Source organism: Haliotis rufescens, unplaced genomic scaffold, assembly GCF_023055435.1.
Source record: "Haliotis rufescens isolate VD_foot unplaced genomic scaffold, xgHalRufe1.0.p SCAF_8, whole genome shotgun sequence".
NCBI lineage: Eukaryota > Metazoa > Mollusca > Gastropoda > Lepetellida > Haliotidae > Haliotis > Haliotis rufescens.
Genome location: NW_025964372.1, coordinates 40,921,216 through 40,945,959, shown reverse-complemented (window position 1 = coordinate 40,945,959; position 24,744 = coordinate 40,921,216). Strand labels below are relative to the sequence as shown.

Genomic DNA, 24,744 nt, shown 5'->3' with positions numbered 1-24,744 from the left:
GCAGCTGTTAGCCTGCAAGTGTCCCAAGTCATGCAAACTACCCAGCTACACGTGCATCTTAAATTGATTGACCTGTACTAGCATGTGCAAACTCCAAACATGCACCAAATTTGGGGAGGATAGCGAGTCAGGCGACAGTTGTGGAGACGAAGAAGATTGACTTGAACTGATAATGTGTTTGTAGTAGTATGTAATAATGTACATATCATCAAGTGTATTTTAATGTCAGCTCTTATTTCGGAGAAAAGCAGGCAGGTGATGCAGGTCTTAGATGCCTACAATGCTGGTTAAACACTCAAGCACAGGTATCGTGCTACAGGAATAGGATCTTGAGAGAAGACAATTTCAGCTTGGATTAGTCAAGTGCACAGGAGTTCCGAAGCTTGTCATTCCATCCAACTCAGACGTCACTATCACTGGCTTTTTTGACAAGGCGCTTCCCTAACAGAATACATGTGCTACATTGCAAAGTACTAGCCGGTTAGCTATTCCCGATGACCTTGACATCTCACCCAGCTTGATTACTTAAAGGGAGAAAGGATTTGCGGATGTCAACATTTCCAACATTAGTACAAGGACAGTAGTCATTCAACTCCATGCTCTTCTATGTGAGATCCAGCCTATATTTGTTGAAGAACAGCCTACCTTGGAAGACAGTTCTTAGGACAGCACTTCACTCTTCAACAAGATGGACATAGAGTCAACCACTCAAGCATGAAGAGGGATTGCAGGTTATCTCTGACTATTCAGACATGTCCTCTCATGTTGACCTTGACCTTGGACACACTAGTGCATATAGGTACCATGCGGGTAGGTTCAAGTCTGACTTAGTTATGTTTCAATCAAATTATGGATGGAGAATTAGTAGACAAAACCTTAATGACAATCAAGATTGCAAACAGATTCTATTTTCTATAATTGGGATTTTGATGCCTTGTGGTGGACAAAATCATGTCAAACTTACGAAAAAGGTCTAAAATAATTACATGTTATCATTTCACAACCTAATTGAGCATACTTATGGCTATATGATATTAAAGTATCAATAAGAAATACATATATATGCTTTAAATGGGTTGAAGGGACAGAAAAACTTTCATTTCCAATGTTTAATATTTGTTACTATTTTTAAGAGTGAGTAAGTTGGGTTTAACGCCGCTTTTAACAATATTCAAGTTATATCGCGGCGTGTCAGCTTAATGTGGGAGGAAAGCCCGAAGTGATGCAGGACTAAGACGTTTACCACTTCGGTGAAACCCACGAGCACGGGTATGGTGCTGACAAACCTAGAAACATAATCGGGGCGAACCGGGATTCAAACCCACAATCACAGGTTTCTGGCGTGCCCAAGGGACGCAACTCTGCACAGCGAATCGCGGCGCCTTATACGACTGGGCCACCAGTGCCCCCTACTATTTTTAGACACCCTCTAATGTCAAAGGCCATTTCTATAAATAAGCTGCCGTACAAACCTTGCTATCATATCATAATATGACTAATGTATACTAGGCTTTACAAAAATACATATGTCCCTTTGCGTTTGTTTGCAAATTCGTTTTTTTTCCCATGAACAATCAATGTTATTTATCACAGATATATAATGTACACTAATTGATTCAATTATATACACTAATAAAACTAATTTGTAGAACATTCAACGAAAAGTGATACTAAGCTCAGTAAGGAGATATTATATGGTATGTCTGTGTTGCAACAGAAAAATCTCCTAATGAGTAATGCGACAGTTTTATTTCCGTCGAGCAGACGATAATAAATAAAAAAAGATCGTGCATAAATATCGACAGCCACCCTCCAGACAATCGGTATGAAAGCAAAACTTGAGGGTGTCATCAAGTAAAACTATACAAGTTATTGGTAAAGTTGGAAATACAATAAAGCCAGAACGTTCACTCACCCAATCTAACCCTTGCATCATCGAGGCGATCCATTTTACTCAGCAAGTGAAGACAACCGAGGATCGCTGTCAAAGAGACAGCCACCATCACTCCTGCTACACGTTTCATGCTTACGAATCGGGATAGCATTACAGTTACAGTTACAGTCATCTGGAGTGAAAGAAGTGTCAAGGATCCCCAACTCTCCAAAACATCACATCATGAATCGCACGTTGTCAGACACCTATGTACGATTTGACAGTCGGTCTGGGTTTAATTTACAGACACACAGACGATCGTATTCTTGTCGAGCGTGAACGGACACTTGCTGTGAATGTAAAAATCACCAAACTGTATTTTCAGACTCTACGTGTTCACAGCGCATTTGTCGGGAAATATATCGTTATCGGAATATAGTGAAAAATACAAAAATACTCGGATGACAGCTTTCAGGTATCAGGGCATACCTCGGATTTCTGATTTCAGTGTTAATGGTAAATGCAACATGGCGTATACAAAGGAGGTATAAAGTTTCATGGTATATTTAGATTTGCACGATTGTAAACTTTAACTTGAAATCAATCGCCATTCACAAATGCTCGTGAAATAGTATTTGGTATTTGATGGCATATATCACAGCTTGTTAAAACTTATGTTATATTCAATAAGACTACAAGTTCTTTAAACACGGGGGCAGTGGGGTAGCCTACTGGTTAAAGCATTCGTTCGTCACGCCGAAGACCGGTTTAGATTCCCCACATGCGTACAATGTGTGATGCCCATTTCTGGTGTCCCCCGCCGTGATTTTGCTGAAATATAGGCCAAAAGCGGCGTAAAACCACACTCACTCACTCTTTAAACACGTTTGATATTTCCTATCTCCAATTTAATCTTAAGCTAAAACTAATATGTTGAAACATCACGCAGCACGTGCGAAATGACCTGAAATACATACATTACATATATTCGTGCAAGTTGGCAGTATGTAATAATTGGTTAAACACACATATAATGTGTCACATTGAACACATGAACACATAGATATATGTGATCCCCAAAGACGTTAACATGTTTTACTTGTTGTTTCCCTGCCTGATGCACGACATTTCCGTCAGAGTCGAGTATCGTTGTTAAACTGCGGCATGGTATCTCAGTGAACTAGCATTATAAAACAGTCATAAGGTCGGGCTAGTACAAACAGACACCAACACGTGTATCCATGTCAGTATAGAAGTATATAATATAGGAGGCGCCAATAAACCTAAAGATTTACCTCACCTCAGTATACCTCACTTAAATGCAAGAAAATTTGGTCCATTCATATAATTCACCGCTGTTTTGCCTTTAACGCACAATGGAATCTTTTTCGTGGGATAATCGAGACTGGTTAATCTCTGGCGTTGACGTATTATATTATGTTTCCTTATCCCATTATACATTATATACAGTGTGTGTTATCCAGCCCATGACTGTGCCGTATCCGTATTTGTTTAATTAAAAATGTTCTGAATTATTAAAAGAGGCAAACCAAGCTGTAAATGATATCAGCATTAGAAATAAATACATAATAAAATAATATTGTGTAATAAACGACTTCATACACAATACGCTTGTCCTATAGTGTGTCATAATCTGTTTATTTATGTTCGCTGTACTCCTGGTTGTATTGTATTATCTGTGTGTATATGTCTATGAGACTGTCCCAACTCGACACAAACCCCTCCCGATTCTATGCAAGGAACAGTGTTCTAATTTACAGACCGCCTCCGTGGTCTAGTGGTAGAGCGTCCACCCGGAGAGCGGAAGGTCCGGGGTTCGATCCCCGACCGCGTCATACCAAAAGACGTTAAAAGATGGTACTTGTTGTTACCCTGTCTGGCGCTCGGCATTAAGGGGCTAAAACAAGGACTGGTCGGCTCGGAGTCAGTATACTGTGTCTGAGTGGGGTATTCATGTTAAACTGCGGCATGGTATCTCAGTGAGCTAGCACTATAAATCGGCATCAGTCCGGACTAGTACATGTAGCCACACACACACACGTGCATGCACGTCGCTATATAAGTGCAATAATCTTGGACGCGACGTTAAACCCCATTTCACCTCACCTCTAATTTACAATTTACGTGATTTATTTCCGAGCACACAGTCTGCATTTGCCGCTATTTCAACTACCGCATGTTCATCAAGTATTGATAAAAATCTCAACGATCGTGGGTTTTGTTTTCATGTTTATGCACACGTTGAACGGACATAACTATGGAAAAAATACGTGGCGGTCAGTGCCATCATCTCCGACGATCAAGCTGTTCGCAGTTGTGAGAATCGGAAGTTCGTGACACTATCTCTGAATTACACAACGTACATTTTCGCCTGAGTACATCTCAGTTAATATTTTACGATTCGGGGAAAACGCCGAGTAATCATTGAAATCAGACTGCAGACTTCAACAATTTCTGAATGGTTTGGAATACACCAAACAACTGCGGCAGTTGAATCCGTCGCTTCGTTTACTGGCATTAATATTCATAAATTAGGTTTTTTTCATATCCGCCAAGTCGAGAGTTTATTCAGTTAAATATTTGAGGAATATACGTTGAAGGGGTGCAATGGATATTTTACTGGGTAACTGATGGTTCTTTATTCAGCAGAGTAGGGAGTAGTAGGGAGTTTTTTTAGTAGTATGAGAGAGAGAGAGAGAGAGAGAGAGAGAGAGAGAGAGAGACAGAGAGAGAGAGAGAGAGAGAGAGACTGTTTTCAAATATTTGAGGAAAATACTGTTTTTAAATATTTGAGGACTATACGTTTAAGGGATGCAATGGATATTTTACTGGTCAATTGAGGGTTCTTAGACAGAAACCGACCATCGATAAATGTTTACTTTTATTACAACACAACTTCTGCATCACTGCACACACCGGTCACCTGTGATCAGAAGTGGATTCTCACGTGACAACATATGAAACACCCGTGCCCACAGACACCTGTGTAATTACAGTAAACGGCTAATGATTCTACCTAAGTAGACCATCCTGTTTTAAAGTAACTTCGTGTAGTTCGGTATTACTTTTTGATCACCAAATTTTACAATAAACCTCTGACGAAACCACAGATTTGTACAGAGGCTCATTGTTCTCAGGTGAGCAGATACACTTGTGCTGAGGGGGTCACGGATGGCCCAGTCGTCTAAGGCGCCGCGATTCGCTGTGCAGAGTTGCGCCCCTTTGGCACGCCAGAAACCTATGATTGTGGGTTCGAATCCCGGTTCGCCCCGATTATGTTTCTAGGTTTGTCAGCACCATACCCGTGCTCGTGGGTTTCACCGAAGTGGTAAACGTCTAAGACCTGCGTCACTTCGGGCTTTCCTCCCACATTAAGCTCACATGCCGCGATATAACTGGAATACTGTTAAAAGCGGCGATAAACCCAACTCACTCACTCACTTGTGCTGAGAACGTTTGATTTTGTTAATGTTGGTGTATTTTATATTAACATGCTGGTGCTGAAATGAAACGTCAACCATCTTAGAAATACGGGGACAGATATTTCTTGCATACGGGTATATAGCAAGGGATTAATAATGCAGTCAAATATTACTAATGACATAAAATACAGTATGACAAGTGGGAGATGATGGCTTATTGAATATATACTTGCACATGGATCATATACACATTTTAATAACATGTACTGATCCGACAGAGTTGGGGCTCTTTAACTTATCATACAATTGTTTAATACGATTAGCTGTAGTACGTAACTGGTAATACACTTAATTTGGATAAAATTGAATATATATATATATATATATATATATATATATATATATATATATATATATATATATATATATATATATTCACAACAATGTCATCTATATAAAACTAATGTCCAAAAGAAACGATACCATGTGTTTGAAAGGACATGACAAGAAAACTAAACGGTACAGACATTTCAAATTGGTATATGACTTGTGAGTAATGATTTCACAGTATGTGTACAAAAATTCATTGTAATCAATCCTTTACAATCATGAGGACAGACATGTAAAGACGCGGGGGGTCCAAAATGAAAATTTCATTTAAACACAGTTGATGAGTCAAGTTTGGAAAATGTCACAACACACGTCTCAAAGTCACGTATGTCCACCGTGAGCGTCAAAACACGCTAGTACACGTCTACGGGCTGATGACGTCAGACGTCTGATGACGGGGGGGGGGGGGGGGGGGGGGGGGGGGGGGGGGGGGATGCGTTGCCAATTCCTGGAGGTTAACTGGAGGCACAGGGCGGTTCCTGACTTTGCGGCCGGGAATGTCCCACATGTGTTCGATTGGGTTCATGTCCGGTGAACATGCCGGCCATGGTAAAACGTGAATGTTGGCGTTTGCTAGGAAGTTCTGGGTCAGCCTTGCCGTGTGAGGCCTCGCATTATCGTGCTGGAAAATGATACCATTAGGCTGTTGTTGGGTGAATGGCACCACAACTGGTTGTAAGATGTCATCACGATAACGCTGCGCATTCAGGTTTCCTCGAATAACGACGAGTCTCGTTTTGACGTCACCGCAGATTCCACCCCAAACCATTAAACCTCCGCCTTCATATGGCCTGACTTGATGGATGCAGTTCGGTGCCAAACGTTCACCTACTCTTTGGTACACACGCTGCCGGCCGTCGTTCCTGAAGATGCAAAATCTGCTTTCGTCAGAAAACATGACACGTGCCCAGTTCCACCGTTGCCACCGTCGAAGTCGCCTGGCCCATATCCGTCTGTTGAGTCGGTGTTGAGGTGTCAGGAACGCGGTAGGGCGACGTGCTCGGATACCATGTGCCCGCAGTCTCCTGTACACGGTTTGTCGACTTATCACGTGTCCCAGTGACGTCCGTGCCGTTAACGTCGCCGTTACGAAGCGGTTCCGAAGGTACAGTACCCGGATGTGGCGGTGTTCAATAGGCGTGGTCACCCGTGGTCTCCCGGTTCTCGGCCTGTCTGCTGTCCGACCTGTTTGACGCAACCGCTGCATTAACCTGAAACGGTTATGCGCGCGCATCCTAACCTTCTGGCGACGTCGCGGTGCGTAGCTCCCTGTTGGAGCATTCCTACGGCTCTCTCTCTCTCTCAATCGCTGTCAAACGTGGCATTTCTTTTGTGTGCTTTTTGTTGCTGTAATCCCAACGTGTCGGGTCAGCAGTTTTATACAGAAGATATGCACGTGCATTTCGTGTTACGGGACGGAACGTCATTTGGGCAAATTGCACGCTTTTTTCTCAATTGATCAAATGTTCCCGGTTTTATCGACCGAATACGTTTGGTTTGGAACGTAGGATACGCAAAAGTACCTTTTCAGACGAAAATTAACTCTTCATAATAAAATATTTAGAAAAATGTGTGGTATCGTTTCTTTTGGACATTAGTTTATATATATTGAATATATATATATATATATATATATATATATATATATATATATATATATATATATATATATATTTAAGGTTAAAGTTTGTATTAATCATTACAAACGTTGGGAGCGTTCAAAACATTCAAAAGAGCTTACAAGTTGGGATATTTTTTAATTAAATCCTGACGTATACCTGATATGTTTAAACTCTCTCGCTATATATTGACACATTATTGGTTTGGATAAGTAGTTAATTATGGTATGGCGCTGACCTTCGCCACTGCAGTATGCAGAAAGTAAAAGGGGACATTATGATCGCAAGGGAAGTGATTTGATCCTTGGGAGTGTCCTGATCCGCATAAACCGGCAGTGCGGATATAGAATGCCGATAAATATCGATGTTTTTGCAATATGTGTAGCCAAACACCAAGGTAGTGTATGCTCTTGATTCAACAATGCTGAGGAATTTGGCGTCGATCTTGTTTCATCGTCAGCAACTACTCTCACTAATGAATACGACCGTCTCCGTGGTCTAGTGGTAGAGCGTCCACCCGGAGAGCGGAAGGTCCGGGGTTTGATCCCTGACCGCCTCATACCAAAAGACGTTAAAAAATGGTACTTGTTGTTACCCTGTCTGGCGCTCGGCATTAAGGGGCTAAAACAAGGACTGGTCCGCTCGGAGTCAGTATACTGTGGGATATTCATGTTAAACTGCGGCATGGTATCTCAGTGAGCTAGCACTATAAATCGGCATCAGTCCGGACTAGTACAAACAGCCACACAAACACACACACGTGCATGCACGTCGTTATATAAGTGCAATAATCTTGGACGCGACGTTAAACTCCATTTCACCTTACCCCACCATGGATTGATTGTGAAATGGGTTGTGGGTGTAAATACTAAACACGAACTTTTGTTAACCTCCAATGGTCTGTCATGCACACGATGTCAACTTTCTATGATCTTCAAATGATATAGACCCGTGAAGATTCCGGGGTAGAATAGGTCTTCAGCAACCCATGCTTGCCGTAAAAGGTGACTATGCTTGTCGTAAAAGGCGACTAACGGGATCGGGTGGTCAGGCTCGCTGACTTGGTTGATGCATGTCAACGATCCCAATTGCGTGGATCGATGCTCATGATATCAATCACTGGATTGTCTGGTCCAGACTCGATTATTTACAGACCGCCGTCATATAGCTGGGATATTGCTGAGTGCGGCGTTAAACAACCAACCAACCAAAATAAAATGATATAACTGCACCTTGAATACCATACATAGTGTCAAAAATAACTTCATTCCAAACAATAGTTAATACGTTAAACTCTCCAGTTAACGGTTTAAATGTCACTTTTAACTTAAATGACATATTTCACCCCAAATGGGGACTTGCATAGTAGTCACGCAAGGCAGATGATGACAACTGGTCCTAAATCAAAGCTAAATCATTTGAAAAATCACACCCCATTCGGTCACCAGAACTGCACCACATTTTCGCTATTTTCTAGACCAATGCCTATTTGCCTGACAATTTTAACTGTAATATAAAGTATTCAGTTCTCTTCACCGTTTAAATTGTATTTATAATGTCAATATTGTTGAGACATTTTGTCTGGTAAGTCTCATCTTCTCAACCTGGGAACACAAGCAATCAAGCTCAGAAAACTGTGAATAACCATATTCTGCAGAACAATACTCTTTGTGATAGATGAAGATTTCATGTCAGCTTTCTGTGATCACATGAACATTCTAACACTATGTGAAGACACTATTCTAACACTATGTGAAGACACTATTCTAACACTATGTGAAGACACTATTCTAACACTATGTGAAGACACTATTCTAACACTATGTGAAGACACTATTCTAACACTATGTGTTTTCCTTTTCCTGCGCATTTGGTTAACAGCTCAGCACATTACACATATTCAAGGGAACAGTGTTTAAAGTAATGTCCTCCAAAGTAATGTGAAATACAGGTGCAGCTGATATCCCAATAAGATATATTTTGAGGACACGATGTGAGTACTTGATGAATTTTCATTGTTCCTGAAACGGATGAACATTTTTGTTCAATTGCCAGACCGTGGTCAGCTTTGTTAAATCTCTCAGAAGGGACATGGTACAACAGAACATAAGCACCCGATTCACTGAAAAATCTCTGTGCATTGGTTATGTCATGGCCATACAGAGAACGTCCATCAGTTAAACGTTTTGAGCTGCCCCAAACAGTACCAGGGATCCTAACTCACTGGACAGGTAGCTGAAGAGAACCGTTTTTGAAAGGGAAATAGTGCTAAAAAGAAAAAAAATCCTTTTTGGAGGTATTCAGTGACTGGCCCAACACTTAAAAAGGGAATGTGATTTTGCACGTCTAAGCTCTTCCAAGATTGGTTTCACGTGTGTCCAATTGCTTGTGGTCCATAATGATCAACACTCCGCCCTATGTAAAATACCCCTGTAAGAAGCGTTTAGAGTCAAGCAAGTTCGTTCTCTGTAATTCAGCTGACAATTTGCGACAGGAATTTTCGGAAGGGATGTACAAGGGATTGTTAAGATATTGTTGTTGCATTTTGCTGATGATATGCTTATGTGCTCTTGTACTGTAGAAGGTTTTCAAAATAGGAATATGGCAAATGTTTAATTTTGCTGAGCCTTCTGAACACAAAGTCGTTTTCTGTGTACTCAAAGAAAGGTAATAAAGAAGTCAGAGGCACGGGTGGCCTAGTGGTCTAAGGTGCCACAATTCGCTGTCCTTAGTTGTCCAGAGTTGCGTCCTTTGGGCATACCAGAAACCTATGATTGTTGGTTCGAATCCCGGTTCGCCCCGATTATGTTTCCAGGTTTGTCAGCACCATACCCGTGTTCGTGGGTTTCACCGAAGTGGTAAACGTCTGAGACCTGCATCACTTCGGGCTTTCCTCCCACATTAAGCTGACACGCCGCGATATAACTGGAATACTGTAAAAAGCGGCGTTAAACACAACTCACTCACTCACTCATATACATCGGTATACTTTTCATAAAATGTTTCTGATGATATGAAAAAAGCAGTAAGCAGTTGATTATAAACAGTAACGGTATCTGTCCATTATCTAACAGTACATTGTGTGAAGCCCATTTCTGGATAGCTTCAGTACTAGTAGAAGCTTGTTAATTCTACTTGCTGGCAGTGTAATTAAATCATTTTTTTTGCATGCAAAATAAAATAATTAACCACTGTGAAGGATAGTTTATCACAAACAAATTTGTGTTGTAACTATGATTTTTGTGAACATGAAAAAAACCGAACTGAAAATCTTATTATTATTTATTCAGATTGTGTTTTGGTGAATTACCTTGTTACAGAAGATTACAATATAATTAAAAAATAATTTTCTTTTCAACCTGAAACAGAAATGGCTCGTGATTTGCATTTTATCTTTATTTGTATCAATACAAACATAACAAGGTTTCCAACAATGAAACAAAAAAAACATTCTGCCATAGGATATAAATTGAAAGTACATGTACCTTCACCCTATTATGCTGTGCCTCATATTTTTACTAGTATACCTAATGTGTGTAACTCAATATTCTCTTACACCAGTGTTACTCTGCTTCACCTGCATAATCCACTTGCATACTTCTTCAATACCCGAATTGATGATTATTAACTTATGACAGACCATCACGTACGCCTACAGAAAACATGGCTTAGAAAGTCAAACACACCCAGTCAGTAACAATTTTGGAAGGCTCCCTTCAATATTTCCATTAACTATCTTCATCTGCAGTTGGTAAGAGCACTTTCAAGAGACATGCATATGATTCTAAACCATCAACATGTATGGATATGTTACATCATGTCTATGATATACTCTGCTGCCTCTTTATACATACAACCAGTAAAGTAAACACTTCAAATGAAGTGCCGGGATTCGCTGTGCAGAGTTGCCTCTCTAGGGCACGCCAGAAACCTATGATTGTGGGTTCGAATCCCGGTTCGCCCCGACTATGTTTCTAGGTTTGTCAGGACCCTACCCGTGCTCGTGGGTTTCACCGAAGTGGTAAACGTCTGAGACCTGAATCACTTCGGGCTTTCCTCCCCCATTAAGCTGACACGCCGCGATATAACTGGATTACTGTTAAAAGCGGCGTTAAACCAAACTCACTCAAATGAAGTGACAGTCATCTGCCTCTGTATGAACACTGTTTGATTAGATGTTAAAAATATGTGAAGGAAAGCTTTGTAAAGGAATTGAACATCTGACACAAGAGTCATGCTTGCAACTCCTGTAAGTAAATACAGTGATAGAACCTGTCCAACCGGTCCTTATTAAAACATTGAAGAGTTCTCCCTCAAGCCATTTTGGTTCACTTCTTTTGAACTGAACGGCCCTCTACAGAGTATCATGATATTTCTCATCTTCTTTTATTTATAGGGCAAAGAACTCACTCAACATTAAAAATGAGTACTGTTATGTGAAAGTTTCATTTGTCCATCTAGATGACTAAGGGGAGTAACCTCTTGCACATCTTGCTCAGACAAACATACATTACGGACGAGGATAACCATTTCCTGGTAGAGTCGTTCTTTAGATGAATCTGATCCTAATTATCTATATACATTCATTCTAATTAACCACAGTGACATGTCTCAAAGCCAGTGTCGTTTAGGCCGATTTTTTCTCGTAGGTAAAAACTCTTTGCCTTTTCAACATATTCCCCATCTACAAGGCTAAATGTCTGATGCTTCACAAAATGAAACTGTTTTACAGCAAACACATAGAACTCGTTCTCCATCCGCCATGTTGCAGATTGCTGTATACGGTCCAGGGTTTCTGGTTTGGGAACAATCTTCTTTGCGGTTTTCCGCCGATGGGACATGCTACCTGAAGCATAAACACATCACTTTCATCAACACTGTAACAAAATATAGAGAGTGAGTTGGGTTTAACGCCGTTTTTAACAGTATTCCAGTTATATCACGGCGTGTCAGCTTAATGTGGGAGGAAAGCCCGTGGTGATGCAGGTCTCAGACGTTTACCACTTCGGTGAAACCCACGAGCACAAATGGTGCTGACAAACCTAGAAACATAATCGGGGCGAACCGGAATTCGATCCGACAATCATAGGTTTCTGACGTGTCTAAGGGACGCAACTCAAAAGTCTCACATAGTGGTGTAACAAAACAAGTCAACACATTACATTGTCTGAAATAATCGGGTGAAAAAGGAACATTCTCACCACTTCTATATTAATAACACATTCCAAATTTGGAATTCAATAATGGGATCTCATTGCTTGCGGTAAGAGTTGGTATGGCGTTACTACGCGTTTAGCAATATTCCAGAGCTATCACGGTGGGTCCTCACCCATTTCACCCTTCGTACGGTGCTGCAAGTACGGTACTTTAACCACTGGGTTGCCCCACTCCCCCCTTGAGGCAGGAACTTGTAAATGTGGACATGGTGGTGCTATCAGGTGGATATAGCACATATGCTTCTTGACTTCAAGAGTCTGGAAATTACCAGGGCAAAATTGGAACACTTAAGCCAATCCAATCCATATGAAGTGTTTGACTAAACTGGAGATTATTTTGTTATACAATAATAAAAGCAATTTGGTGTTGTGCTGAAAAAAGTTTCAATGTTTTCAAAGAGGCCCAGATGGTTATATACAGATACATGAATATATGATAAGTGTTGCATGACAACAGAGAGCAGGTCCAGATGTAGAAAACATCTGTCTCAATCATAGATGCTGTGTCCATGGATGTCGACATAAAAAGCCGGAAATAGCCATCAGCTGTACATACATTTTCTTCCGTATCAACAGGTGATTCAGAAACTGTATCTCAAACTATTATTGTACCGAGAATAACATGTTCTAATATTGTTATATTTTACGTATGTCAGGTAAATCAATTGTGGTTGCTGTAAAATAACATAAGATTTCACCGAAGTAATGTAAATAATATTGATCTTACAGGTCATGCAGGTTTTCGCCCCCAAAATAAGGAAAAACAAATCAAAAGCTTGGTTCAGCCTAATTAATACACCGTACACCTGCAGATCAACCCATAGTTATTAAACTTCATCTGGCATATCGCAATGATTTTATATGGAGACTAGATATTTCTTTAAATAACACTACATATAAGTATATTTTTCAAAAAAAAGCTTTAAACAGTTTGAAGCATAGATATTTTTTTCAAGCATTTATGTTTTTCAATAAAATCCCAACAATCAATTTCACACTTGATACTAACTGTTTGATTAGTATTTGATGCGGTGACAAATAAAAAATGTAAACTGCACGTAAATTCTATAAACCTGAAGTCTCACCTGAGTTGAACAGCTGGACTGCCCCTAGGAACATACGTGGCAGAGTCGCCTCCAACACAGCAATGAAGTCACCAAGCTCCTCTGTTACACCTACTACCAAGTAATGATGGACAAGATTGTGCTTCGCCTGTTCTAGAGCCCACCTACTACCGGGTACCCTGTAAAACAGACAGGTTGTCATTCAGAAACTACCTCCTGGTAATGGTGTGTTAGATCGTGCTTCGTCTGTTCTAGAGCCCACCTACTACCGGGTACCATGTAAAACAGAAAGTTTGTCATTCAGAAACAACCTCCTGGTAATGGTGTGTTAGATCGTGCTCCGTCTGTTCTAGAGCCCACCTACTACCGGGTACCCTGTAAAACAGACAGGTTGTCATTCAGAAACTACCTCCTGGTAATGGTGTGTTAGATCGTGCTTGGCCTGTTCTAGAGGCCACCTACTATCGGGTACCATGTAAAACAGAAAGTGGATAATTCAGAAACTACCTCCTGGTAATGATGGATGAGATTGTGCTTGGCCTGTTCTAGAGGCCACCTACTACCGGGTACCCTGTAAAACAGAAGGTTTGTCATTCAGAAACTACCTCAAGGTAAAGATGTGTTCACCACTATCCAACTTGACAAACCAATTGATAAACTCCAATCCTTTCCAAGGGGCATTTGTTACCTAACGTGCTCAGTTTTTAACGTTTCAGAACACTGCACAACATGATGTGAAGTTATATCAAATATGTCCTCATTTGTGGCCATTGTGTGTTCCTGTGGCCCTTGTGTTTGGACATTAGTGTCATTGGGGATGAAGAGAGAGACCAACTTTCATGTTACTTGCAAAAGAAACATTTATGCAGAATGGAGCACTCAGCAGCTAGGTGAAAGGCAAACTTTAACATGACCTAGGTCAAATCAAATGTGCACTTCATTTTCAACATATCTTTCACTTACCAACACTCTGCAGATTGGCCACAGAAAAATGGAATTTGTAGCCACAGGTGTTTAAGATCACAGCCTTCCCCATTTCGACTGACACATTCGTCAAACGTCTGAAAATCAAATCTCACAATGATCAATTACTGTAGAGATGTGATGATATGGGATACAATTTTAACTGCATCATGATGGTATCGTATCCATATCCATATCTTAACTGGGGCATCAATTCTTACATTATTTTTCAAATCCCTTTGGTTTGGTAATACACATACGTATCCATCATCTCATTATTGTCATATAGGCTCAGAAATACAACGTTTATGTACAGTTTAAAGCTTTAAAGTGTGTTCAGAACAATTTACAGATTCATTACTATTTAAATATATTCCATTATTTTGTACATTGCAATAATCATCAAATTGTATTTTATTTTAGTTTTCATACACTTTCATGGAAGAGTCTGGCATAACACAGAAACTATTTTATTTTTAATTGCAGCCTGCAGGTGGATCACAAGAATGTTTTTGTTTCCTGTTGAAAAGTCTGTATTTTCCAATGCCAGTATGTGATTGCTATAATGAACAAATGCCAATGTTCACCAAACCTGACCACCTGATCCATACTGACACCTTTTATGACAAGCAATAGTCTACTGGTGACTTTTTTAATCTTCAACCCCATGGTGTGGAAGTCTTGACCTGATCAGATTAATGTTTACCTTGCAAATATTTATGACCCATTGTATCGGTGATTATGACTTCCCATTGTCTTCTTTGTAATTCATTGACGAGTGTTACATGCGATCAATCATCAGAAGAGGTGCTTGATGTGCTTGATGTTCAAACAGGTTCACGAAATACTGTATCAAACCATTTAAACTTGTGACATAAGAGATCAAGCTTCCCCAACAGAACAGAAACATCTTTAACCTCTTTCGATGAACAAAGGTCATTGTGTGAGCAAACATCTAAATGAGATATTAAATATAACTTGAACGTCTCATCCTGACCGAATTGCGTTGCTGTTTACTTTTTCAATGATTTCTCTTTCAATTAGTATCTCATAAACAAAACACCATATATATTCAAAACAGATAACCAAACTGAATGGGTTACATACCATCTCAGCTACACTTCTCAACAGACCACACAGTGAACTACTCAGTGTTTAAGCAAGTTACCACAGTGAGAGTGGGTGAATGAGTGAGAGAGAGTAAACGAGCTTTATAACATCAGCAATATGTTAACAGCCTACAAAGTGTGATACTCAGAGATGGAGCAGGTAACAGCAGTGACAAGGGATGGGCTGGAGTTTTAATGCTGCTTGGGATATTATTTGTGTTATAGCACAACATCCCATAATATGGGAGGAGAATCCAAAGTAACACAGATTGACATTTAACAATGATATGTGGCATTTTGTTGAAAGAGTTAGTTTCAAGATTAGTTTCAAGGCGTATTAGGATGTATCTGGTGTACAGAACCAACCTGTTTTGTGTTTTGTGTAAGTTTCTTTGCAGTTTGTATGTTGACTGAAGGTAAGACAACCAGACTGTACACTATTGTGTGGAACCATTTCATTTACCCAAAATCAGCTTCATATTATTTGATCAAGTACTGTCCCCTTAAGTGATGTCTTCTCGAAACATTTTCTTTAATGTTGCCAGAAAGGTATACAAACAACAGAAGATGCCTGTTAACCTGGAACAAATTTAACATGTTATCAGAAACTTTTCATTGGCAAATGTTTGTTTGTTGTTTGACGCCGCACTCAGCAATATTCCAGCTGTGTTTTATAAGTACATTCTGTGAGAAAAGAACTAGTCCTCCGACTTTCAGGTTTAAATCATGGTCTTCCTATAATGAAATTAATGACTGTTGGTTGCCTTATTTCCAAGAACAGAACAGCAGACATTGAAGACAAAGCCTGACAACTGTACCTCATTGTCTCCTGCATGTCTCCGCACTTTGGCTGGATTAAAATCGTCTCCATATCGGAGGAAATAGTAGTGAGAAACCAGCCGATCCAGGGGGTCCCGTACCATGTTAATGTATATTGGCTTCTTCAGCAAACCAAGACTGTGAATGGAAAGAATACATGTGAAACGATCATCCTGAAAACAATTTATCATGCTGATATCAAACATGTGGCAAACTGTTGACGTATCATCAAGTCTGTACCTGCTTGGAGCGTCTTGCTGGAACGTGTAGGAGAAACCTAGTGGTTAAGGTGTTAGCAGGTTACATGATGATCTGGCCTGGTTGTTCTCCTGCATTGATAATTTGCATTTACTTGTTTGAATTGAACTGAACTTTATGACACTCCGATCGCTAGCAGCGAAAATAGACGTAAAATACTTAGTTCAAGTACAAAGTTTTAAGATTTACAGATAATAACATGACCGTTTAAAACAGATGGGAATAAAAGTAACACACATCAGATATTGCAGCCGTGTATCGTATTGACATAAAGTTAAGTAGACTATTCTCGATTTTGAGTTATTTTGCAATTCATCGTTCCCGTACATAAAACGGATTGTTTTGTTTTGTAGTTAAACTTCATTTCACCCTAAATGTCCCATTCACAATCAAGCCTCTTCTCTGCCGGTGTGTAAGTGAAATCAAATGCTTCCTACAGACGTTACTAAATAACGTAGGGTCTCTAACATCAGATATACATGAAGGTTTCTTCAACACAAAAGCGTGAATGACAAGTTGAGTGAGACCCGTGAATATCCGGGATAGACTAGGTCTTCAGCAACCCGTGCTTGCCGTAGAAGCGAATAACGGGATCGGGTGGTCAGGCTCGCTGACTTGGTTGATGTATGTCATCGTATTCAAATTGCATGAGTCGATACTCATGCTAACAATCCCTTGATTGTCTGTTACAGACTCGATTATTTACAGACCGCCGTCATATATCTGGAATATAATTGAAAAAAGAAGAAGGAAAAATAGCCAAGTTGAGTGACAGTCATTCAAATATACACAACCCTCTTCATTATGTTGGTCGATGTCGCGTCTTGCATTGATTCAAATTTATTGTGGGTCTATTAAATGACAGCCCTGTCTAAAACCAATGTTTCATTACAGCTGTGTCATACTTAATGTTCAGCGATGTGATCACAAAGGTGATCATTTATTTCACAATGTGTCCAGGTCGCATGTAACACATTCACAGCAACCTTGTGTCTCTCTGGGCGCTCGGGTAGTCTAGTCGTTAAAGCGTTTGCTCGTCACTTTGAACACCCGGGTTCGATTCCCGACATGGGTACATTGTGTGAAGCCCATTTCTGGTGTCCCCCGCCGTGATATTGCTGGAATATTGCTAAAAGCGGCGTAAAACCATACTCACTCACTTGTGTCACTATATGATACAGAAGTGACAGAACACAAGCCATATGGTAGCAGATATACCACGCACTGACGTCATTGTTCAATTGTATCCCCAAATATCTATTTTGTCGTCATTCTGTAAATCAGCTAAACAGAAGCACAGTACACATATGACATTATTATCTCAAATTTCTGTGCACAAAGACAATGCAACGTAATATTTTAATATGACTCATAATTCTCGATGTGTTACAAAATATGGAATGGAGTTCTGGAACAATACCAAACATATTGATACACGCATAAGAATAGAATATTCACATCACATTAAGCATGACAGGTAAACATTTTAAACTGAATATGTTCACGACTGAAATGAAACATTGGTTTTAGACAGGTTTGTCATTAAGTTCAATCCAAGAAATCAGTATCGTTACAGTAAAATGCCTCTCACACTGAACCTGCATGTTTGGCTATGATGTTGAAACTTGTTGCAATATTGAGTTGCAGAAAACGTGTTCATGAGTATCAGAATATGCGTCCACAGTATATCATGATTGCGTTGGAGCCGACTAAATGAGGATGAGATGATCTGGCTGTGTGATTTGGCAGATCTGGTGTCATCTTATCTTGATGGCGTGGATCACTAGTTATTGGTAGCACCTGGTCCAGACACGATTATTTAGAGGCTGCCATGATATGACTTGCATATTGCTTATTGCAGTCTCAAACATCACTCCCTCTATCTGGCAATCCACAGGTCCCATGCAAATGTGGTCGGTTTTAAAGAGTCTGTATTAAAACACTTAGAGACCTGTGTTGTGTTTGCTGATCCTCAGGTGCATGATCATGACATTATGTTTTAAAGACTGCAAACATCCTTACCTTGAGAAATCAATGAAGGCTACATGTCCATGATACAGTGCCGGCTTCTTCTCTGTCCAACTGGTAATGTTAGTGATCAACCTCATCTGGAAACAACAACATTGTGGATAGGTCAAAATGGTGTGTCAAACATACCCCAAAACATATTTCTCAATACACACAGTTGATTAATTTACAGATTTACACGCAATCATCCACCAAATAATCACAATATTTGCAGCATGAGTCAAGGGGGTCTTGACATAACTCTGATGTTGAATATTTTAGAGTGATGCGATCCATTGATTTAAATACTACATTAGAAAACCTCAAGGACCCAGCACCCCTTTTAATTTCAATGCGGGTTTCAACATGGATACCCGAATCCAGGCAGGGTAACAACAAGTACCATCCTTTCATACCATAACGTCTTTTGGTTTGACGGGGGATCGAACCAGCAGCCTTCCGCTCTCCGGGCAGACGCTCTTCCCACTAGACCACGTTTAATTTCAAACACTGGATACACATCAATATGAAACTCACACTCCATCCCACACATTACTCTGATATTAAGCACACAGTGGCCTAACTTATTATGTTACAGCTTCTCATGCAATCATACATCACATTGAGAGTCGTTGCTTTGAGGAAGTGAATCCAGTTTTAGACAATTAAACCAAACTGTTATTTATTCCTGTTAGATGACACAATCTCAGCCAAAAGGGAATTAATAACAGTTTGAAATGTCTTCTTGACATTGCATGAAATTGTGTATTTCCATTAATGCCCTTTGGAATAATGTGTGGAATTGTTGGATTCTATGCCCATAGGCAACATCACCTGTGGAAAATGATACTGACATGTGCAACTATGCCTTTTGATGCCAAATGTTAGGAATGTATACTCATTAAATGAATTAATTCCCTGTTTTTCAAACCGTGCTGAAAAATAACGGAATGAATGTATATTATGTGACCAGTTTTGTACAGGTTTGGAATTAATGGAAATACTGAGGCTTTTAATTTTAATGAACAGTTACTTGTATTCCTTTGTTCTGAATCAGATGCTATGCCTATTTAAGAGACAGATAGACAGTGTCTAAACTAAGTGGAGGAATGCATATTTGGATTTATGTATTCTGCTGACTTCAGTTTTTCATGTCTCACAGAATGCATTGCAGTGATTGTGACCTCGAAATGTGTGTTACTGATTAATGCCGTTATCCAGAGAGAGGCATTATACATCTTCTTATTGCCATTTAAGATCCGCAGATTATTTTTTGGTTCTACAGTCTACTACGAGGCATTAACTTAACCAGTACGTGGGTACAACATGTTAAACAAATAATTTAGTGGTAAAAGTTGATGAGTCTCTTTTTCATTTATTATTGAATCTTCCTTTTCGAGAGAGAGAAATATCACTACGTATAATAATATATCCACTGTTTCACTGATATATAAAACACCAATTGTAATATTACATGAACATTCCTCTTAAGACATAGCAATGTTGTTTTGTTTTTAATTTTGAATGTCACTTTTCAATATTGAAAGAATGCCACTTGTGTAGTCGTCTTAAATTTAGATTATGTATTGGAATAGGTTGAAGGCAATGTATCCTACATAATAAATTAAAAATCACTTCATGTGGCTTAAAAGACATCGATGGCGAATACCATTATTTGTTTTTGTGACCAATATTTGATAAAACAATACGTAGATTGTCAACTCATATCTTCATTAACCAAAGTTGTGTTATGTCAGAGCATCTCACTTCTCAATGACGTGTTTATTATACAAAATGATTGCCTTGACGTGAACTCAACGGAAAATACATATTCAATTCATTATTAGTATTTAGTAAATATAATATAAACCTTCATGTTTTGTTTGTTGTAAATTAGAATGTCCGGCAAATGATTCTCATGTAACATTTCTCTTTACTGAACAAAAAACAATGGGGTTATCCTCTTTCAATCTACTGTGATAAATATGCTCAGTTTGTTTTGTACCGCAAAGGTAGTCAAGATGTCACCTGCTTCAGTGTTACAAGTAGTCTTTTTCTGTTGGAAAATCCTGAGTTTGTACAGCTACATGTATTTAACAAGACTAGGAATCTACGTGTGTACTTCCTATGACATTTACGCATTGAACATTTCCGTTGGAGTTAAAACAATTGAACAGATTAGTTGAGGACAAAAGAACATTTATGATATCGCCTTCTTACAATTACTTGACATTTGTTGTGTGTTCATGTCGTCTACAACCCAATACCATCAGCGAGCATATAGTTCTCATATTTTAATTACTAGTATCTTAACAGGCAATATGCATTTGTGAATTAGGAACGGTGATACTAAAGGCAAATATATTTTATACTAATATAGCACCAAAATCAAATGGTTTTTGATATGAAAAGAATACTACCATACATTTCAATACGATAATACAATAACATGGTGTCACAGATCCATATCTGACTTAAAAACAAGTATTATTGATATATCATGTTCTTTCATGAACAAGGTTCGAATTTCCCTCAGGCCACTGCTTTAAGGCTATAAAAACTGAAAACTACAAACTAAGAACACTGACTATGGTTCGTTGCACATGAGGCTGTAATATATCCCAGTAAGCGGGTTTCATAACACGGTCTCATTCTAAGCAACGTTACTAAAACAATGTAATTATTGATCATTATTGTACAATATTTACATCATGGGAACTACTGATATTTAAATGGATAAAAGATGAAAACATTTCAGTTTATTCTTAGATACATTGTAATCGGGACCTAAGAACAATTGTGCTGTGCTGTGTCAGAATCTTGGTGCGTGTATGTGTGTGTGTATGTGTGTGTGTGTGTGTGTGTGTGTGTGTGTGTGTGTGTGTGTGTGTGTGTGTGTGTGTGAGTGTGAGTGTGTGTGTGTGTTGAGTTCATGCTTTGATACAAATCGACTGTAACAACAAACATTAACACCGAAATTACAGTTGCTGACATGGACTTGTGTTCGTATATTTGGCTAAAATGGCTTTGTACCCGTATGAAAATATCTGTGATGTATCATATTCAATATCTTGAAACAAAATCCAGTGTTTTGTTTGATTGTTTGTTTGAAAACAAATCAATCACAGCTAGCATTTAGTAGCATGGACATATATTGTAATCCATCTTATGGATATGTATATAATAATGCCCTGCAAGATGTTCACAGTTTGGTTGGTTTGTTGTTTAACGGCCCATTCATCAATATTCCAGCTATATGACGGCGGTCGGTAAATAATCGAGTCTAGACCACACAATCCATTTATTGATATCATGAGCATCGATCCATGCAATTAGGATACGATGACAAGCATCAATCAAGTCAGCGAACCTGACCACCCGATCCCGTTATTCGCCTCTAACGACAAGCATCTCAAGAAGCAAGGTCGGATCTCTAATGGCGTCATAGTTGAGTGTAGGGTTCAGTGTATAATTCTGATTTAAACAGTTTATAATTTACTTTAGGCAGGTCAGGTCAGGAAATGGGCATTTTCGTGCCACGTAATGAAGTTGCGTTGTGTTTTGTGTGTGTGTGTTGCTGTATATCCAATTCAACTCTTATCTTACTGATATATGGATGCAATATATTATTAATGTGATGGAAACTTTTAACAGCTGATAAACGATCTCTCATTTTAACATTGCTATTTAATGATAACGCCAGAATTTATTTGGGATATTGCCGTAAGATATTAAAGTGAAAAGCACAGAAACTTTACAAGCCATTCGCGAGATCTAACAATCTATATATGGCAGACTTCAAATCACGGGACCTCATACAGATACGATTGGACGCAAATATCGTATCTGCATTGAAGCCGTAACGAAAACTAAAGCTGTCGGGGTGAAGGATAGGAAGCTGACTGCAAAGAAAACATGATCGTAAGGGAATCTGGGTGACCCTATCGATCGATCATTGCTGTAAGTAAATTAGGTTGAGTGAATAAAGCGTGGTATTGTGACTGTTAGGGGTCGTTTTCCAATACTGGGTCTTCTGCTGATCCAGGAGGTATAAAAGGTCTTTGCCCTGGTCGACAAACTGTAATTTTATACAACTCTGTAATCAATTCAGCTGGGAATTTACCCAACTAGTTTTATTTTTATGAATTAATTACACTGTCGTTATATCTTAAAATGCTTACATAAGTATTTAAGAAATTGTTTTTCATTGTTCGAGCGCAAACCCCTGCAAGAAGAACAGGAACATCTTCTATTTGACCACACTGCCAAAACCGAAAAATGATGCATGGTTCAGTTAAATATTTCACTACATTTGCATATCTACATGCTTCTTTGTCACAGAAAACTAGGAATTAAAAAGGGATTTTCACCACTGCTTGGCCTCGAAATGAAAATATCTGCCCGAGATGCAGTGTTACACAGCTTGTGACTTCTTGAAGCTGGGTTTGAGTTTTCTGACTGAACTCTCTGGAATGTAACTGTTCTCACTGGAACAACGCATTAAAGTCCCTGTGTGACTAAAATACAACAGGCTATGAACAGTGATCAATCATTTCACCTTGTTGTCACTGTGTATCCTCTGCCTTTGTATGGAATGAGTGAGTGAGTGAGTGAGTTCGGTTTTACGCCGCTTTTAGCAATATTCCAGCAATATCACGGCGGGGGACACCAGAAATGGGCTTCACACATTGTATGGAATGAAAGAATCCAGAGCAACGCATTCATTTACGCCAGCTGTCAGTCAAGCTGGTGTCTGTGGCACTTTCATTAGAGATGCATAGTGCGTGCAGGATTGTAATGATAATCAGTTCTCATCTCATGCTCTACTATTTGAAATGACAGGCCCAGAATTCAATAACCACATGCCACGTAATAAGCGCCACGCTCTAATAAGCGCCCACTACGATATTTGCTAATATATTGGCTAGAGAACAACCCCAATTTCTTCCGATTGATCAATGTACACAAGACTTATTTATTCGTGTATAATACGCACTCGTGTGTTATATGCACCCTTAATTATGGGCAATTAAGTTCTGTAAAACTATATATGTCCTGTATAATACACACAGATCTCTTTTGTATCATTTCAGGCTGTCAGTGTCAGCATTAACCACGAAATTTACGATCTTTCAACTCTGTTTTTTTTCACCAACATTTTATCCCTGGGTGCTTATTACGTCGAATACGGTAATGTATTTTACAATATGTAGACTTTTTTCATTAAACACAATCATGCATAATATGGTCTATATGTATTAGATTTTATTTAAGGATATATTTTTCAAAAGTGCGTTTATAATCACAATTCACAAGACACGAGTTTGAACTGTCTTTCCCTAAGCAACAATTTTTAGTTCGAACAGGCCTGTGACCTTCAAAGAATATTCACGGTTGTGCTGATTATGCAATAATCTAATGTAAGAAAACGATTAACTTACCTGATCTGATAAAGATAATTTGTGACCATGTCTTGTGATATCTATAGAAACCACATTGAAGCTATTTATCTTGCACAACTCATATGCGATGCTTGCGAATGATGTACTGCCAGTCTTGGGAACTTTGGTGTATATAACAATAAGATCAACATCATCATCTGTGTCCGCTGGGACCTGAAACATAAAGTAAACATGATTAAATATATTAATAATGACACAACTTGTCACCATCCAAGTAATGTCATATTAATGCATGTCTTCATGCGGGCTTGCAGTGAAACAAATGTTAATTTGTTATATTCCCACAAAAGTAATCTTTCAAAAGGACATTTCCCACGTTGCCTCATACAGATACATGAATGAAACCTATCTAATGTTAAATGATAATCTCGCTGTGGTGAACACAATATTCTACAGTAATTGCATTCACATCTTAATGGTGACTTAAATAAATATAAATATCCACCTTGCCAAGCTGTAATGGGATGACTACTCGCTCTGCAAAGAAAGAAAAAAAACGTTTAAGTAGTTTGTATTGAAAA

The 24,744-nt window shown here is 39.1% G+C and overlaps 1 protein-coding gene across 3 annotated transcripts in view; it reads right to left on the bottom strand.

The window, feature by feature from the left end:
* LOC124151078 (heparan sulfate 2-O-sulfotransferase 1-like) overlaps positions 1-24,744 on the bottom strand; it is a 43,413-nt gene that overhangs the window by 11,977 nt on the left and 6,692 nt on the right. The window contains exons 2-8 of one of the 3 annotated variants that reach the window (XM_046523379.2): positions 24,669-24,700; positions 24,203-24,376; positions 18,777-18,862; positions 16,496-16,634; positions 14,569-14,666; positions 13,627-13,784; positions 11,335-12,171 (exon numbers count right to left, since the gene is read on the bottom strand). The exons of 1 other annotated variant lie outside the window; for it this stretch is intronic. In XM_046523379.2, the coding sequence (XP_046379335.2) occupies positions 11,918-12,171; positions 13,627-13,784; positions 14,569-14,666; positions 16,496-16,634; positions 18,777-18,862; positions 24,203-24,376; positions 24,669-24,700 (941 nt within the window). In that variant the 3' untranslated portion in view covers positions 11,335-11,917. Of the gene's footprint in view, positions 1-1,915; positions 2,276-11,334; positions 12,172-13,626; positions 13,785-14,568; positions 14,667-16,495; positions 16,635-18,776; positions 18,863-24,202; positions 24,377-24,668; positions 24,701-24,744 lie in introns of those variants that run through there. One more of the 3 variants, XM_046523377.2, reaches the window with a different exon arrangement.